Genomic DNA, 18,710 nt, shown 5'->3' with positions numbered 1-18,710 from the left:
AGAAAATTAAATGTCAATCAAAAATATTTTCAATACACAAATATCAATGAATGAAGGAATGAATTTTATTTCACTATTTACAGTGTATGCAGAATTTTTAAATATCAATTTGAGGCAATTTATGACCCTATTTAAGAACTGCACACGTAAAATGAACAGTATGAGTGGGGTTGGACGATGTACGGTATTAAGCCATATTGAGCCATAAAATTACATGATTTACAGTTTTTTCACAAAAAAATCTTATAAAATGGCATTTCAGCCTTTATACCATTAAAAGGAATAAATCAAGTGTATAATGTATTATGTTTATTTAAAGCATAAATATAACTGTCTTGATTGTTTAGATTTTTAGAAAGCACATTAACTTCTTTCACATTTACAACTGTGTTTGCTGCATAAAAAACATTGGTTGAGATTTGCAATAATCTGACCATCTGAAAATGTGGACGTGCAGATTCATTCTCTGTCACTAGGTGGCGCTTTAGGAGCGCTGAAATACTACGGTTTCCCTAGTAACGGCTGTATACAAAGCAGCATTAACACAGTTCTATCAGGCATTAAATGAAAATGCCAACGATACGTTTCTGAGGACAGTCGGCTCCCTTCAGATACATTCATATAAAGACATCAGTGCCGCATTTTGACTTTGAAACGTGCAGCGTGCATATTTATTCATTTACATCATTGCCTCTTAAGGTTAAATCCAGCCCTATCGCGATTGTTTATTTAACGAAGTCAAAGCCTTTTTGAAAATCTATTTAAAGCGGCCAGCGCTGATATTATGGCGAGTGTTTGCATGAACCGTGTATAACTTACTAATGGCAGAGTTTATCCGAACTTAAAAAGCCGAACCTACGGAGCCCCTTACGTCAGCTTTAGAAGAAAAATAATTAATCCGTGGGGACGGTTTTGCAATTCGTTCCCTCAGTTTATAAACCGTACTCACGAATTCTTAAACTGTTCCCTCGGTTTAACAAGTCGTGCCCACGGATTAACAAACCGTACCCACGAATTTCCAATCCGTGCGCTCAGATTTTGTAAACCGTACCCTCGGATTTTGAATCCGTACCAAAAAATTCATAATCCGTGCGCACGCTTTAGCAATCCGTTCCCACAGTTTGTAAACTGCTCTCACGGATTTGTGGCCCCGCCCCCAAATTCAACCAGGACACCTGTTTAAGTGCTGGATGCATTGTTTTGCATTTATTAAACTTTATTTCTCAGTAGGCTATATGAGACTATGCAACACTGACAAAACAGAGTTTTTAGCTTTATTTTATATTAATCACCAATAGATTAGCTGCCAAAACATCATGTGGTTATTAATGTAAAATAAACGATAAAAAGAAGCCTGTTTTGTAAGTGCGGTCATGGTACCAAAATAAAATAATAAGTGAAGAGCGCTGTTCAAACGGCTTTGTTTTATATAATAATATTTTTCAAAATATAAAATTACCTGAATTAAAAAAAAAAACGAGTTTTGGAGAGGAGAAGGTAAAAAGCAATACAAAACAAATAATGTACAGGTTATGTTGCCATTCCTTTGCTCTCAAACTAAATGCAATGTAATAATAGGCCTTATTTAATAATAACATTAATAGTGCAGCATGTATCTAACTCTGGGTGAAAAGCTTATCATAATCACAAATCCGTGAGAGCAGTTTACAAACTGTGGGAACGGATTGCTAAAGCGTGCGCACGGATTATGATTTTGTGGGTACGGATTCAAAATCCGAGGGTACGGTTTACAAAATCTGAGCGTACGGATTGGAAATTCGTGGGTACGGTTTGTTAATCCGTGGGCATGAATTGTTAAACCGAGGGAACAGTTTAAGAATTCGTGAGTACGGTTTATAAACTGAGGGAACGAATTGCAAAACCGTCCCCACAGATTAATTATTTTTCTTCTAAAGCTGACGTAAGGGGCTCCGTACGAACCACTTCCACACCAATGAATTAGTCTTTCCTCTCTTATCAACTATTTCGTCTGCCTTGTTTCTTGTGGAAGCTTGTTCATCCACATCTGTATTGCGGTCAGGGATACTCATTTTGTAGCTAAAAATTTCCAGCAACGGAGCTTAACCAACTACTGCTGCTGAGCGCTAGCAGCGTGTCTGTGATGAACGTCATCACGCAAATCTGTTTTGCTCTTTCTGACGGCTGAGCACTGAACGTCATTCAGTGACAAATGCTAATGTATAAAATTATATATATATATGCAAATGTATATCGAAAGATCGGAAATGGGTTTAAAAATCGTATCACCGTTATTGAAGAAAATTCTATCGCGACATATATTGATATCGAATTATTGTCCATATTTTTTAAAAGACTTAAGCAATGAACATTTTGTCAGAACCACTAGTAAATTATGTATTTTGTTTAGATTTTTAGTCCTTTTTTTTTCTTCAGAAGCATGAGAGAATCCTGATCTCCAATTTATTAAAAAAAATTGATTTTCAATTTATTCAGAATCATGCAGCTTTATTTGACATGTTTATTACAGCATATAATTCCTTAAAATAGAAGTTAAATTTCACAAAGTACAAGTTCATATCAAAATGCACATGCATTTTTATAAACACTCATTGAAACAGTGTGAAAGAATGATTATCAGTTCCAAACACAGAGATAAATACTGGTATTGGATCGGTTTCTGTATTAGCCGACATTAAATCCTAGGAATCAAAATTAGTATCGGAGGCAAAAAAAGGCAGATCGGAGCATCCCTAATCAAAATGCACATGCATTTTGTGTTTTTCAGTTGAATAAAATAATATATTTTCCCTTTATATTTCATCATTGAGGATTTCTTTAGAAAAGTTTAAAAATCCCAGTCTCGTGTCTCGTCTTGTGGGATAAGTGTCTCGTCACACCCCTAGAATATACATATATTTTTTCAGATTTGTTATTTTATTTTTCTTTATCAGGTTTAGGTTTAGATATGGGAAAAATTTTACAATCGTGAGAGAAACTCAAAATTTTGAGAACAATGTTACAATTGTGAGACGTAACCTCAAAGTTTTTGGAAAAATGTTACAATCATCATTCTGGGAAAATAATAAATTAATAATTATAATAATAATTCCACCACAGTTTGAAAGGATAAAGGTAATTGTGATTTTTTTTTTCTCTCAATTAATAATTTTTCTCAAGTATTATATAATTCTAAGCTTTTTTTCTCAGAATTTAACTCGAGTTAATGTCTTTCAATTCTCATTTTCCCCACATAATTTTAACGTTATATCTTTTAATTCTCAGTTTACATCTCATAATTAATTTTTTAGAGTTTAAATATTGCAATTATGTTGCAATTTTTGTTTCCACCATTGAATATTATAAACAAGGTACTTGTGACAATTCTGAATTGCAATTTTCACCTTTTTTTGTTGCGATTTGAATTATCGGTAACACTTTACAAATAAGGTTCATTAGTTAAACATTAGTTAATGTATTAACTAACATGAACTAACCATGAGCAATACATTTGTTAATGTATTTACTAATCTTTATTAACGTTAGTTAACGGAAATACAGTTGTTCATTGTTTGTTCATGTTAGTTCACACTGCATTAACTAATGTTAACAAAATTTTAATAATGTATTAGTAAATGTTGAAATTAACATTAACAAAGATTAATAAATGTTAACTAAATGTTAACTTCATGTTAACTAATATGGTTAACTAATGTTAACTAATGAACCTTATTGTAAAGTGTTACCGAATTATCTTTTAAATGTTGTAAATTTTTTTATACCATGGTATTTAATACAGTTTTAAATCATGAAAATGTATTTAGTTCCGTTTCTTTTATTTCCCTATGTATTATGTATTTTTTAAATTTAAGTCGAAAATGTATTCATGACTGTGAGTGAACATCGCTTTAAACAGGCTTTTTAAAACTGTGTGCGTTTCTTTGTGTAAAGTGTTTTTAATGTGGAAACGTTTTCAGAGGTCATCCTTAGAAACGACTAGTGAATAATTATGTTTATGGTCCGGTGACGTCATTCGCAGTACTGCACGAGATGAGATGAGTAATTCATTCACTCGCTGGAGAGTTTGGGACTTTTCTTGGGATTTTTGCTTTGTAACAGATGTGTTGTGATGTATTTACAATCATTCAGGTGTTTGTGGTTGGTAAGATTTTTAAAAAAATTTGGAAGGTTTTTTTTTGCATTTATTTGAACACAAATAGAGTAGAAATTGTGAAATATTATTAGAATTTAAAACAGCTGTTTTCTATGTGAATATGCATTCAGATCTAATTTAATTCTGTGATGCAAAGTTGAATTTTCTGCATCATTACTCCAGTCTTCAGTGTCACATGATCCTTCAGAAATCATTCTAATTAACTGATTTGCTGCTCACATTTGATCAATTCAATGCATCCTTTGTTAATAAAACTATTAAATTAATTGTAAAAAATCTTACTAACCCCAAACTCTTGAATGCTAACTTGTTTGTTGATGATAGTGTTGTTCAGTGTCTTTTAGAAAATGAATGCAATATACTTCCAGAAGCAGGCCTTATTTTTCTGCTCTGTCTGGATGTTCAGGAGTTTCAGGCTTTCGTAATGTCTTTGTACCTGAGATAAAGGCTTTGGGCCTCTCTGACATACAGTTCTCATATACATATAGTTCTCCTGATTGTAAATGGCAGCATGAGATGATGATTAGAAACAGATCTTTGCTGATTCGTCTCTGTGTCCTGAATTACCTTTGGTCCGCTATAGCGCTGCTGTCATCAAGGCTGCACAATTATGACAAAAATCATAATTGTCATTTATTCCCTTGAAATTGTAATTGCGATTATTAATTACTATTATCACAGTTTACATTGATTGATGTTTTATATAGCTTTATACCACTGTTTGAAGCAACTGCATGCCATAATTTAATGAAGAACTTTTTTATTGCTTTTCTCATTGTCACTAATGTCAACAATGCATTGGTTTGGTTACTTCAAATAAAAAAAGTAAAAATGCTGGAATTTTGGGAAATGTTACAATTGTGAGACACAACTCAGAATTCTTGGAAAAATGTCACAATCGTGAGACGTAAACTCAAAATGAAGAAAAAATGTTACAATCGTAAAACATAAACTCAAAATGTTTAGAAAAATGTTACAATTGTGAGACTAACGTCAAAGTTTTGGGAAAATTGTTACAATTGTGAGACAAACTCATCATTCTGGGAAAATAATAAGTTAATAATTAATAATAATAATTCCACCACAGTTTGAAAGAATAAAAAAAGTAATAGTAATTTTTTTTCTCTCACAATTCAGACTTTTTTTAATTTAGATTTTATGTGACACAATTATGAGTTTATGTATTACTATTCTAAGTAATATATAATTCTAAGCTTTTTTTCTCATAATTTGCGAGTTAATGTCTCGCAAATTCTCACTTTTTTCACATAATTTTAATGTTATATCTTTTAATTCTTAGTTTACATCTCATAATGAATTTTTTAGAGTTTACATCTTGCAATTCTGTTGCAGTTTTTGGTTTGCACCACTGAATATAAAAAAGGTACTTGTGACAATTCTGACCATTTTCACTTTTTTGTTGCAATTTGAATGACCTTTTAAATGTTGTCAATTTTTATACAATTTTAATAAAATTTTAAATCATGAAAATGTATTTAGTTCAGTTTCTTTTTCTGTCACGCATTATATATATATATATATATATATAATATATATAATTTTTTTTTTTTTTTTTTTTTTTCATGTTTTCAGTTGAAAATGTATTTATGTAGTTTTGGTTTTGTTTTTGTTGGCGGTGATGGTGTTCCTCATTCAGTGTGTGACTGTGGGATTTTTCCATTTCTTTTATGATCCAAGAGGTGAAAATGGTGCATTTGATTTTTATCTAAATAGTTAATTACCAAAATCATTTATTTCTTTATTTAATCTTGTATTATTTATTTATTAAAGCACTGTTGAAGTATTTATTTGCTCTTTCTTTACTTCTTTATTTCAATCTAAATTTATTTATTAGTTTATTTACTCATAAATACAAATTTTGTATTTTAAATACATTTTTATTATTTATTTTAACCTAATATTTATTATTTACTTATTATAGTACTGTTAATGTAATATATTTGTTGGCTCTTTATTTATTTATAATTATTTTTATTTATTTAAGTTTTATTTATTTAATATATATTGCATTTTCATAAAACTTTAAAAATTCTTAATTATTTTTAAATTATAAAATATTTATTTTAACCTAATTATTATTTATTCATTAAAGTACTGTTAATGTAATCTAATTGTTGGCTCTTTATTTATTTTATATTTTTCTATTGACTTATTTAATCAAATTGTCCATTCTTTGTTTGCATTTTTCTAAAACCTTTTTATATTTAATTACTATTTCTTTTAATAATTAAAAATGCAAATTTTTCAAATAAATATTTTTCCATTTCCATTTACCCCTTGCATTCCCTATATAAATATCATTGTACATGCATTTCAGTGCCATGCTATATCTCAAAGTACCATGGTATTATTAGTTGATGCACATACGCTGCAGGACGACACAAATGCTTCAAATCACTGATCTGCCTAATAATATCAAAATGTTGGATCCAGTCAAATCCCTAAAGCGGTTTCATGTTGTGCTGAGCAGCTCCAGCGGAGGAAGAGGGATGTGTTGATGTACTGGTTGGGCCTGTAACCTAGTAAATAAATGAGGTGACAGGAAGAGGAACCCTGAGCTAAATACAGCTGCCATCAGCCGCCGCTGGCCCGATGGGATTCCTGTTTCACTTCTAGTCTTCCTCCTGTTTCTATCCATCTCCAGCACTCTACACTAGCACTCAAGGTTCGGTTTAGTTTCAGTAAACGTTAATGTTGATGTGTCCAAATGAAAACATACTTGTGCCTAAAAGCCTTACTTGATTCTGGATTAGTTTAACCAACCGCAGTGTCTGCTTTTAATCTTTTGGGAGCAGTTTGGTCATTTTTGCTTTGGTAAAGGTTTTTGGCAACAGCTAAAAATAAATAAATAAAATGGACATGATTTGAAAAGGTTAAATGGTCATAAAAAATAGTTGCACTTGTGTTTTGCGGTCAAAAATAACGGCAAGCAAATTTTATGTAGTAGAAACATTTAGTACTGCTACCAAACGACCTAACTAAAACTTATTTTTGAGAGATCAACTTAAAATCTGGAACACAAGATTTATGGCTTTGCTTTAATGCAGTTTTAGAGTAAAAAAAAAAATCAAAAATATTTCATAGTAAATTTAAAAATAGATTTTTTTGGTGCATTTTTCATCATAAATAAACTTTTATAACTTCATTTTTTGTTTCACTTTTCACTTTAACTTCAGTAATAATTTGCCAAGTCTCTTCTGCAAAAGTGACCAAACGTAAGTCCAAAGCATTCAGGGTTTATGGTGGTTTAAGTTGGCAATTTCATTTTCACTTCTCAAACAAAGTGTTAACCACTCTTTAAAACTAAAAATGAAATTTGCAACTTAAACCACTGTAAATCTTGAATGCATTGAAGCACAGACTTAAGTTTGGTCGCACAAGGATAGAACTACTCCATTAATTTAATTTAGTATCATAAAATCACCTGTAATGCAATGTGGTAAAAAAAAAAAAAAACATTATTGAATTGAAATATGTCTTAATTTAATTGAAAAAATATATATTTTTGACCACCAGAGGGTTAAGAATTAAAATACTCAAAATAATTAAAATGATTTAATTTTCATCTTTAGCTCAATGTTTTCATTACATCACAGTTTTTAAGGAACACTGTCATGTTCAAATGAGTCATTTTAAATATGCATCTCATTATATTTTAGTGTTTTTAAACTTACATTTTTTGCATTGTGACATCATTATTATCTATCATTAGGTTTGCATTCAACTAAAAATAGCATAATTTAACCAGTACAAATAAGTGCTAAGTAATATATTAATACTGATTGTTATATTATGGTAATAACAATATAAGGATTTTTTTCTAAATATTAAAACAATAATAATAAATATAGCTGCAAGCAGCGATTACCAGGGTTCAGGCGCTTTAAAGCATTTAAGCACATTATGTTGCAAATAAAGGTAATTTACCATAGAAATAGTATGTTTTGTAATGTTTATGACTGTTATAGCGCCAGCTGTGATCCGATCTCCTTAAAACTTTGCATGTTTGTTTAGAATCACCAGCAGGTGCTCAGCAGGTTTCGTGAAGTTTTGAGGGTTTTTTTTAGGCTTTATAGCATTTTGTGTAAATTTGGACAGGCCCCTTTTCTAAATGACCTCGTTATAGCTTCCCGAAGAGTAAATTCCAATGTTTTTTTGATATTTATTGACCTATAGAGAATTGTACTGATGTTGTGTTTTTCCAGATTGAGTGAAAAACCTAGGACTAGTTCGCAAAAGTAGGTTTTATACAGTACATCTTCTCAATCATTTAACAAACGATTTGATTGACAGCAGTGGTTCTAGAGGCAAAGTTGTCCACAATGAGGAGTCATATGATATGAAACATTGCGTGTATGTGCAAACAATATGTGCAATGCACAATTGTTTTATGATATTGCACCCCAGTGGACGATTTCTTTCAAATTTCTCTCAGAGCTTTGGGGCCATGAGTCAAACATGCCAACCCAGTTTCGTTCCGATTGACCTCCGTTAACCATGTCTAATAGGTGCTCAAACTTCATCGGCCAATAGTGGCCATGTTTTTTAGAGATACGCAAATGTCCTTATAGACATTTGTGGCACTTTAGACCAAGACCGTGCACGGCGATTTTCAAATGGTTGCGTAGGTTTTCTCCCTGTTATAGTGCCACCAAGTGGCCAAGCTCTGCGATTTTTGCCCTGTGACCTCTGTTTAAGCTCTTACATAAGTGTTCTGAGTTTAGCAAAGATATCTCATTCCGTTCATGAGTTATTGACATTCTACAAAAAGTGGCCCTGCCCCTTTTGAATGTTTTGGCATCCCTTCAACTTTTTTTTTTTTTATAATTATTGATTTTCGCTCTCCGGAGAATCTTTCTGCGCTGGTTTGCTTCCAATCGGATGAAAAACCTAGGAGGAGTTCGCAAAAGTAGATTTATGGTGGAAGTTATGAGCAATTTCGTACTTTTGAGCGCTGTAGCGCCCCCGTCAGGCCAATTGGGGCGAGCCTTGGTGACGTTGTTGGCGGTGTGAGTACTACCATCCCTCCAAGTTTCAAGACTCTACGACTTATGGTTTGGTCTGAATGATCAGTTTAAGGTAGAGATCGCTCTTTTGTGACCATTCTAACAATTACAATAGGGTTTCAGCACTACATGCTTGAACCCCTAAAAAATCTCAATGCTTTTCTTGCAAAATGTAATTTCTTCTTTCTTTTGATTTAGCAGCGAATCACACAGTGACACACATTTGTTCGCTCTACACTTGCACAAACTGAATTTAATTATTCACATTCACACACAGTAAGTTTCGATCCTGTATGTGAGTCAAATGCTCTTTTCTCTCGTTGCCTCTCTGTATTATTTATAGAGCTACGCCTGAGGAAGTTTTTTCTCTCACAGCAGGGAGAAGACTCTCCTGTCCCGTGTATGCCCTTATTCTGTCACTGTTATCGGGATATGGGATGTCCTGCTGTGATGACAGCAGCTGAAATCAGTCCAGGGGCTAAATATGAAGACGGGAGTACCGTCAATCGCTCACTACGAAACCAGGAACATGTGAAAGTAAAAACGTTTTCCACTTAAAGAAATGAATCGTACCTTTGAGTCATTGCACAGAAAGACATGACTGACCAATCAGAGTCAGGTATTCCTAAGAGCCGTGTGATAACTGATGATTGTTAAATGACATAGGTGTAAGCGCTTTTCCAAACTGTGAAATGGGAAATGAATGTAATCGTGTATTTTGCAGCATCGTGCTTGATTGACATTAGAAATCAACATGGTTTGACCTGCCACTTTGCTTTCTGCATTCACGATGCAAATGTTTTCTGAGGCAAAATTTTATAACTTAATTTACGTGGAGGCTTTCCAAAGATCACTGAGATTTCAATGCACCAGACACAGTCGCAGCTTAGCATCTGTGCAGTAAATATCAGTTTAACTTAATGGGTTTGAACAGAATTAACTAGAAATTGTGGTTGGCATGTTTTGGAGCTGAGATGATGCTTTCGCAGTGCTTCATATACATGTTTGTCCACGTTAACCTTTTGTGTATGCCCAATTAAAGCATTATGTTATTTTCATGCAGTGAAGAGAGTTTCATCCATTCATTTTCTAGTAACTTAATTTAGCTAATTCTGATCTTGAGATGTCTCAGATTAATTGTTTACCATAAGCATGGACTTAAAGAGAACAACATGCTCCAGTATGCTTAGCAAAATGTTGATTTGTAATGAATGTAGTTGAGAAACTACTGTACTGCAGTGTTATTTTAGTATTACTTACATAATATATATTTTTTTACTTTAAATGAGATTTTTAAGCTTTGATTTTTATATTTTAATTTTAGTTACATTTTTGGTAATTTATTTACATGCTTTATAATTTGTATGTTTTTTTTATTTATTTTAAATAATACTATTTAGATTTATTTTGTTTTTATTTCACTTTTAGTTCACTTATTTCATTTTAATATTTTGTTTTTACTATTTTTATATTTTGTTATTTTAGCGTTATTTATTTATTTTTATTTTAGTTAGATGTTTAGTCATTTTTTAGTTTTTGTTTATTTCAAATACTAGTATTTAAGTTTCATTTCATTTTTACTTTTTTACTTCATTTATTTATATATTTTATGTTTTAAAATATTGCTTTTATGTAATTTTTTTTAGTATTGCTTATATACTAATGTATTTTTTTATATTTTAAATGAGTTTTTATACTTTTTAAAATGTATTTTTATTTTTTAATGATTTACTTTTTTTGTTTTTATGTGCGTTTGTCTTTTTTTGTTTTTGTTAATTTTAAATAATATTTAGGTTTAATTAGATTTTTAGTTTTTAATTCATTTATTTATATACGTTTTTATATTTTATCTTTTTAAATACTACTTTTATAAACTGTTATTTTAGGGGTTTTTTTCCATTTATTTTAACTTTAGTTTTCAGTGTTGCTTTTGTTATTTTTTAGTTTTTATTTAAACCTAAATATTTGAATTATATATTTTCATCTGTGTTTTAGCTTATTTTATTTTATTTCAAGTTAATTGTTTCCCAGTTTTTCATCTAATATATTTAGATAGAGCTATTTCTTTCAGTGTTTTGTATTCTGAGTTAGTTTATCCAGTGAGGTTGGTGAAGGGTAACCTATCCGTTCGACCTGAAGACGCGATGTTGTTTTTCTGATTAGATTTCTGTCTAGTCCTTTCCATACAGTGGAAACTCATATGATTCCCTCCGATGCTCTCTAATGTTATCTAAGTTCTCATGTCTCGCAAAACAATCCTTCTTCTCACAACTTCAGCAGAACTTAATTTCCAAGGTCGAGCATCTGGTGTTCAGTGCCCTGTTTACAAAAATACACCCGTTCCTGCGCTTGATCCTGCACGACTCCTCTAATCTACTAATATGCGACATGCGTGGTCATAAGATCCTGGCTTTGAGGTCTAATTGCACATCATCTCGTTTCATCTGATCCAAAGGCCATCGGAAGAGCTGAAGCAGGATTTGATTGTGAGATGCTGCTGCTGCTTGTTGTACCAAATTGTCCTTTTTGCTGCCATTTTAATGAGCATTTCTATGTAATATACCGTACTAAAAAGATATGTGATGCCCTGCTTAAAAAATGGTACGATTCTGCATTTTACTAGTAGGACTAACTAAACGTGGACTGAATCGTGAGATCTAGTCATAAAAACTAAATTTACAAAAAAAAAAATTGCCTTTTAAAATCTGAATCCTGTGCATTCTGCATCTCTGTATGAATGAATAAATGCGCAGTTTACTACAGTTTAGTACACTGTAAAAAGTTTTCACCATTTACAACTTAAAAACATAAGTTTAGCAGCTGCTTTAAGATTATAAATTAAATCAACTTAAGTCATTTAAACTCATAAAGTTATATCAACTCATTTTTATTGTAATAAGTAAAAATGACTTGTAGTTTTAAGCTGATTTAACTTAAAAACTTAAGGCAGCTGCTGAACTTAGGTTTTAAAGTTGAATCTGGTGAAAACTTTTTACAGTGTACATGAACACAAACATAATCTCTAGAACTGCTGTAAGAGTAACTTAATGAGCATTTTACCTTTTCTTTTGAGAAAAAAACATTCTCATATTTATACACAAACAAATGTAAAGGCAGCAACCCGTCAAAATAAAAGTTTGGTTAAACTTGACAGAAATATACTTTATGTAATAATAGAAATCTACTTGTTAAAACAATATTTAGGAATATTTACCAGAATTTATTTACAAGAAAAAGACGTTTTTTCATAAAAATAAATAATAAATATTTCTTTATAAAATCTTATTCATCTTTATAAATTAATTAGACATTATTTTGATTATTGAAATGTAATGAGACTATTAAAATGGAATAAAGATTCACTGAATTTGAGAAAAATAATAAAATGTTTATTTTTTTAATGTAACCATTACAATAAAGTCTCGAAAAATTCAAAACACGAAAAAATGGAATCCAGAAAAATGAAAATGAATTTGGAAAATGTTCAGCGTTAAATATTTTTAAATTGTTTTGGAATAAATTTTTTTCTTTGAAAAGCAAGGCAAAACTTTAAAAAGCAAATATTTGCTATTTAATGCAGTGGTGAAAAAAAAAATGCGAAAAATGCATGGTGGAAAAACACGAAAAAACATGTTCGGTAATCAGCCTCATGCCCAGTGTGTAATTTTGTTCAGCTGTGGCTTTGGGCAAGATTTTCATATTGATGTATCCCTACTTCCAGCATTTATCAGAATAAAACTCATTCCCATCATTTTTACATTTATGGTATATAAAATAACCTAAAAAAGGGTCAGAATTTGCCCCACAAAATGGGCAATGCCCCCCAGCGTGCTCGCATCTCACTCTGTGAGAGTTGGAAAAACTATGGATTATGAACGAATGCAATAATAATTATGAATTATTCCACCCATGTGTTAAAATCTGAGGTGTTTTGTGTAAAATGAGACCATTGTCATCCATTTAGCCCAATGTATGTGGAAATGGGATACTTTTCAATTCAGGTGTGCCTTATCTTGCAGGACATTTTGCCTCCCTTCAATTAAATCTCTGTAACTTTAAAAAAGAAATGGCTTTCTGCAGCATCATAGACCTAACAGATCTCAAATTTAAAAAAATTTAATTAAAAAAGGCAAAAAAAATGTAGGTCTGAGGTCTTAAAAGTCAGCATTCATAAATGTTAGTATTGTAATTTTACTGTTGTTCTGTAAAATAAAATAAAAAAGAACACAAATAATAACAATCATTGCAACAGCTCTATTAATACATTTATTCTAACATTCTCCTTTGCTCAGCCAGACTGCATTTATTTGTATATTAACAAATGGCCAAAGAATATTATTTTACTAACTCATTCATTTTAAGTTAAATTGTGCTTTGTTGGCACAACAAAAAATTCTTGTTTTTCCAGTTTACTGGCACACAGTGGAATCAAAAGAAACTTTCTGCAGCATCATAGACCAAACAGATCTCAAATAACAGACGTTTAACTAAAAACATAATACGAAAAGCTAAATTAGAATTTGTAAAAATGCATATTTACTGTAAAATGAGACCATTTTTACCAATTTACTCCAATGTATGTGAGTACGGCACTGTTTTAAATTCAAGAATGCCAAAATCAGTAAAAAATCCCAAATATGCAGAAGAGTTTAAGAGGTTAAACCTGTTTTCTTACATATTACATTCATGCGTCATCCATCACACTGCAGGTTAATGTCATTTATTCTGCCGTGACACTGTCTCTGTTGTATAACTTTAGTGCCAACTTTAACATAATTTTCTGAGCCTCCATATTTGCCACATTTATGGATCAGGTGCTTCTAATGTACAGTCTGTTTGCACAGAAGACATTAGTGACGCGTTTGGGCCATTGAAGGCATGCTCAGGCCATGCGTTGACTTTCCTGGTGGAGCATACGGTGTGATGGAGGATTACGTCGATGAGATTTACTGTTGTCTCACTGAAAGACCTTCAAAAATAGTGCTGTTTGAAATGCCAGTAAATTGTAATTTTATGGTACTTTAGCAATTATGTAATTCAATAAAGACCGACTGTGACCGTAAAAACACAGTGGAGTCTTTGTGCTTGTTTCTTTTTGTGAGACTTTGAACGTGTTTGAGTCTCTGCTCTGCCTTTGTTTGAAGTGTTTACGCCTTGTTTCCTCTCGCTTATTGTTTTTTTTTTTACACAGAAGTTGTAATGTGAAGGCCAGTGTTGTTTTCGTCAACGATGACGATGACGAAATCATTTCGTTGACGCCACTATTTTCCATGACGATAACGAGACGTTGACGAGATAAAATTGGCTCATTGATGCTTAAAACATGACGAGACGTGTGTGAGTTTTCGTTGACGAGATGAGAATAGATGAAAATGTTAGTGGGTGGTCCGTCAGACGTTTAAAATGCATGACATTTCTGCAATTGTGCATGCCAATTAAAACCGAAAAATATCTGCCGCTATGGCAAGCCGTTTTAGCATTCCATCCTTGTTTGTCTTTTATGTTTTAAAACATTCATTCATTATTGTAATTATTGGTGAAAATAGTCGATCCGGAAGCTCACATTGTGTTGAACTATAGATCTGCTATTTTCAGAACTTATAAGTGACACTACCCAACAGCAAAATACTTACTGACCTACATTAATTTGTTAAAAGACTACTTTTTCCCCCTTTTTTTTGACTAAAACTAGACTAAAACCTTTTTGGCTTTTCGTCGACTAAAATTGGACTAAAACTATCACATATAGAAGTGACTAAAATTTGACTAAAACTAATAACATTGCAAAAACATGTAAAAACCTTTGAGGCTCCCCTCAGCGCAAACGCCAATATCCTGATCGGGTCAGTTGCGCTGGTGCTCCTAAATGTTTTTTCATAGTCGCATGCAGTAGTTTTCAGTCGCAAATGCACTGTAGAGCCCTAAATCTGACTGTTTGTGCCATAAAGGATGATTATTTAAAAGTTCAATAAACTGGTCCATTAAAAAAACAAATGCTGTGTATGTTAATGATCTCCTGATGTGATGTTCTGCTCTTCTTCGCAGGTCCATTTACAGATGTCGTCACTGCTAACCTGAAGCTAAAGAATCCGTCAGAGAAGAAAGTATGTTTCAAAGTGAAGACCACAGCGCCGCGCAGATACTGCGTACGGCCGAACAGCGGCATCATCGAACCCGGGGCCACGCTCACCATCTCAGGTCAGTCCACTGAACACACAATATTCAGCTTCAGCTACTCTGGAAATCAATGTAGGTTTGTTTAGTTTTTGTCTGAAATCATTATCAATCAATATCAATCTTTATTTTGATGAAACAAGACCATTTGTGACCCTGGAGCACAAAACCAGTCTTAAGTCGCTGGGGTATGTTTGTAGCAATAGCCAAAAATACATTGCATGGGTCAAAATTTTTGATTTTTCTTTTATGCCAAAAATCATTGAGAAATTAAGTAAAGTTCATGTTCCATGAAGATTTTTTGTAAAATTCCTACTGTAAACATATCAAAATGTAATTTTTGATTTGTAAAATGCATTGTTAAGAACCTAATTTGGACAACTTTAAAGGTGATTTTCTCAGTCTTTTAGATTTTTTTGCATCCTCAGATTTCTGATTTCAAATAGATGCATCTCAGCCAAATATTGTCCTATCCTAACAAACCATACATCAATAGAAAGCTTATTTATTGAGCTTTCATATGATGTATACATCTCAGTTTTGTCAAATTTAACCTTATGACTGGTTTTGTGGTCCAGGGTCACATATGTGACCCTAGACCACAAAACCAGCCGTAAGTAGCACAGACATACATTGTATTTTTCTTTTATGCCAAAAATCATTATGGCCATGAAAATATTTTGTAAATTCCCTACTGTAAATATATCAAAGCTTAGTTTTTGATTAGTCATATGCATTGCTAAGAACTTCATTTGGACAACTTTAAAGGCGATTTTCTCAATATTTAGATTTTTTGCCCCCTCAGATTCCAGATTTTCAAATAGTTGTATCTCGGCCAAATATTGTCCTATCCTCACAAACCATACATCAATGCAAAGCTTATTTATTCAGATGATGTAAACCTCTCAAATGTCCCCCTTATGACTGGTTTTGTGGTCCAGTCTTGTGGATTGCCTCATGTGAACATGGATTATTACATTTTACTGAAAGTGGACTTCCTTCTTAATCTGTCATTTACTTGCTCAACTTCTTGCTATTCTAAACCCATGTGATTTCCTTTTTTTTTTTTTATTTGCAAGCACAAATAGGTTTAAAGCTTCAAAAAGCAGCACAAAAGCATCATAACAGTAGTTTCTATGACTGTATATTTTTATATTCCAAGTCTTTTGAGGTCATATGTGACCCTGGACCACAAAACCAGTCATAATGGTAATTTTTTTTTTTAATTGAGATTTATACATTATCTGAAAGCTGAATAAATAAGCTTTCCATTGATATATAGTTTGTTAGGATAGATAGGACATTGCCTGAGATACAACTATTTGAAAATGCAAAGAAAATCTACATTTTGAGAAAATCGCCTTTAAAGTTGTCGAAATGAAGTTCTTAGCAATGCATATTACTAATCAAAAGTTAAGTTTTAATATATTTATGGTAGGAAATGTACTTAATATCTTCATGGAACATGATCTTTACTTAATATCCTAATGATTTTTGGCATAAAAGAAAAATTGATCATTTTGACCCATACAATGTATTTTTGGCTATTGCTACAAATATACCTGTGCTACTTAAGACCGGTTTTGTGGTCCAGGGTCACATGATGATTTGTGTGAAGAAGAGACCTAAATTTAAGCTTCTGTTCACTAAAAATCATCACTAATGTGACCCATTGACTGCTGTTTTCATTCATTTAGTGAGTTAAACCTGTGAATGAATCTTTAAAACTGGTTTTAAAGGATTGCTTCGAAATAAAAATTCTGATAATGTCTTGTCATCCAAGATGTTCATGTCTTTCTTTCTTCAGTCATAAAGAAATTCTTTTTTTTGAGGAAAACATTTTAGGATTGATGCTTATTCTGACTTGTCCGTATTAAAATATATAAAAGAATAAGGGAGAATATTAAATTTGATTGTGTTTTATATAAGTAAAAAATCTTACTGACAAATGGGCAAAACCTAGGATAGTGGCAAATGTTACAAATGTAGAATTACAACTAATTAGTATTTGGGGTGAAAGTAATTAGTCTTTTAATATGTCATAAATTGATTTTTGTTATAAATATGCCTGACAAGATTGTTACACTGAATGACATTTTAATGGGTGTCTTCTGTAAATTAGAGAAAATGTATGATATTTATTTTTTGCTCAGAAAAACATTAATGTAATTATATTAAACAGAAAAATTAAAAAAAAAAAAATTGGAAAAATAACAATTTAAAGCAGTATTACACATTCTTTTTCGTCTTTGACCCATGTATGAACTGTTCCTTTAATAATACGAAAATAAAATCCTACTTTCTTAAAAATGCATTAGTGCAAAAACTGACTTTGCATTGGTTATTTTAGTGTTATTTTATCTAAAATCAAAAGACAATTTAAAGGGTTACTCCACTTTCAGAATAATAATTTCCTGATAGTTTACTCACCCCCTGGTCATCCAAGTTCATGTCTTTTTTTTCCCCTTCAGTCACAAAGAAATTAAGTTTTTTGAGAAAAACATTTCAGGAATTTTCTCCATATAGTGGACTTCAATGGTGCTCAACGGATTGAAATTTAAAAATGCAGTTTCAGTGCGGCTTCTAGGGGCTTTAAACAATCCCAGCTGAGAAAGAAATGTCTTAACTAGTGAAACAATTGGTTATTTTCTAAAAAAAAAAAAAAATACATATATATTGTTTGGTTCAATACAGTTAGGGTATGTCTAAAAACTCCCGTCTCATTTTCTCCTCCAACTTCAAAATTGTCCTACATCACTGCAGAAGTATCAAACTCCCTTTACAACAAAAAAGAGAGTAAAACAGCGATGTAGGATGATTTTGAAGTTAGAGATGAAAATGAGATGGGAGTTTTTAGACATACCCTAACTGCCTTGAACCGGAATACACAGAGATCAGTTAGAGCTAGACAAGATGAGCATTTGAGGTTAAAAAGTGTGTAAATATTCATTTATTAAGCAAAATGACAGATTGTTTTGGTAGATAAGACCCTTATTGCTCAGCTGGGATTGTTTAGAGGCCTTTGAAGCTGCATTTAAACTGCATTTTTAACCTTTAATCCATTGAGCACCATTGAAGTCCACTATATGGGGAATAATCCTGAAATGTTGTCATCCAAAAAAAAATTCTTTGCAACTGAAGAAAGAAAGACATGAATATCTTGGATGACATGAAAGTGAGTAAATGATCAGGACATTTCTATTGCTCCACAGGAAGTGGAGTAATCCTTTAACCAGTGATTAAACACATGAGACTCAAAGGAATGATTCATTCATGAATCATTGGTGCTTCTCATAAACTCAGTGAATATTGACTTAAAATTGTATGTCTCTCACACAAAACCTCATGCGAAGTCT

The 18,710-nt window shown here is 31.9% G+C and overlaps 1 protein-coding gene across 1 annotated transcript in view; it reads left to right on the top strand.

Moving 5' to 3' along the window:
- Positions 1-18,710, top strand: part of LOC141344016 (vesicle-associated membrane protein-associated protein A-like) — a 39,348-nt gene that overhangs the window by 5,179 nt on the left and 15,459 nt on the right. The window contains exon 2 of the mRNA XM_073848732.1: positions 15,226-15,378. Within this exon, the coding sequence (XP_073704833.1) occupies positions 15,226-15,378 (153 nt within the window). The remainder of the gene's footprint in view (positions 1-15,225; positions 15,379-18,710) is intronic.

Source organism: Garra rufa, chromosome 10 (assembly GCF_049309525.1).
Source record: "Garra rufa chromosome 10, GarRuf1.0, whole genome shotgun sequence".
NCBI classification, from domain to species: Eukaryota; Metazoa; Chordata; class Actinopteri; order Cypriniformes; family Cyprinidae; genus Garra; species Garra rufa.
The sequence above is the reverse complement of the archived record's forward strand: the minus strand, read 5'-3'. Positions and strand labels throughout refer to the sequence as shown.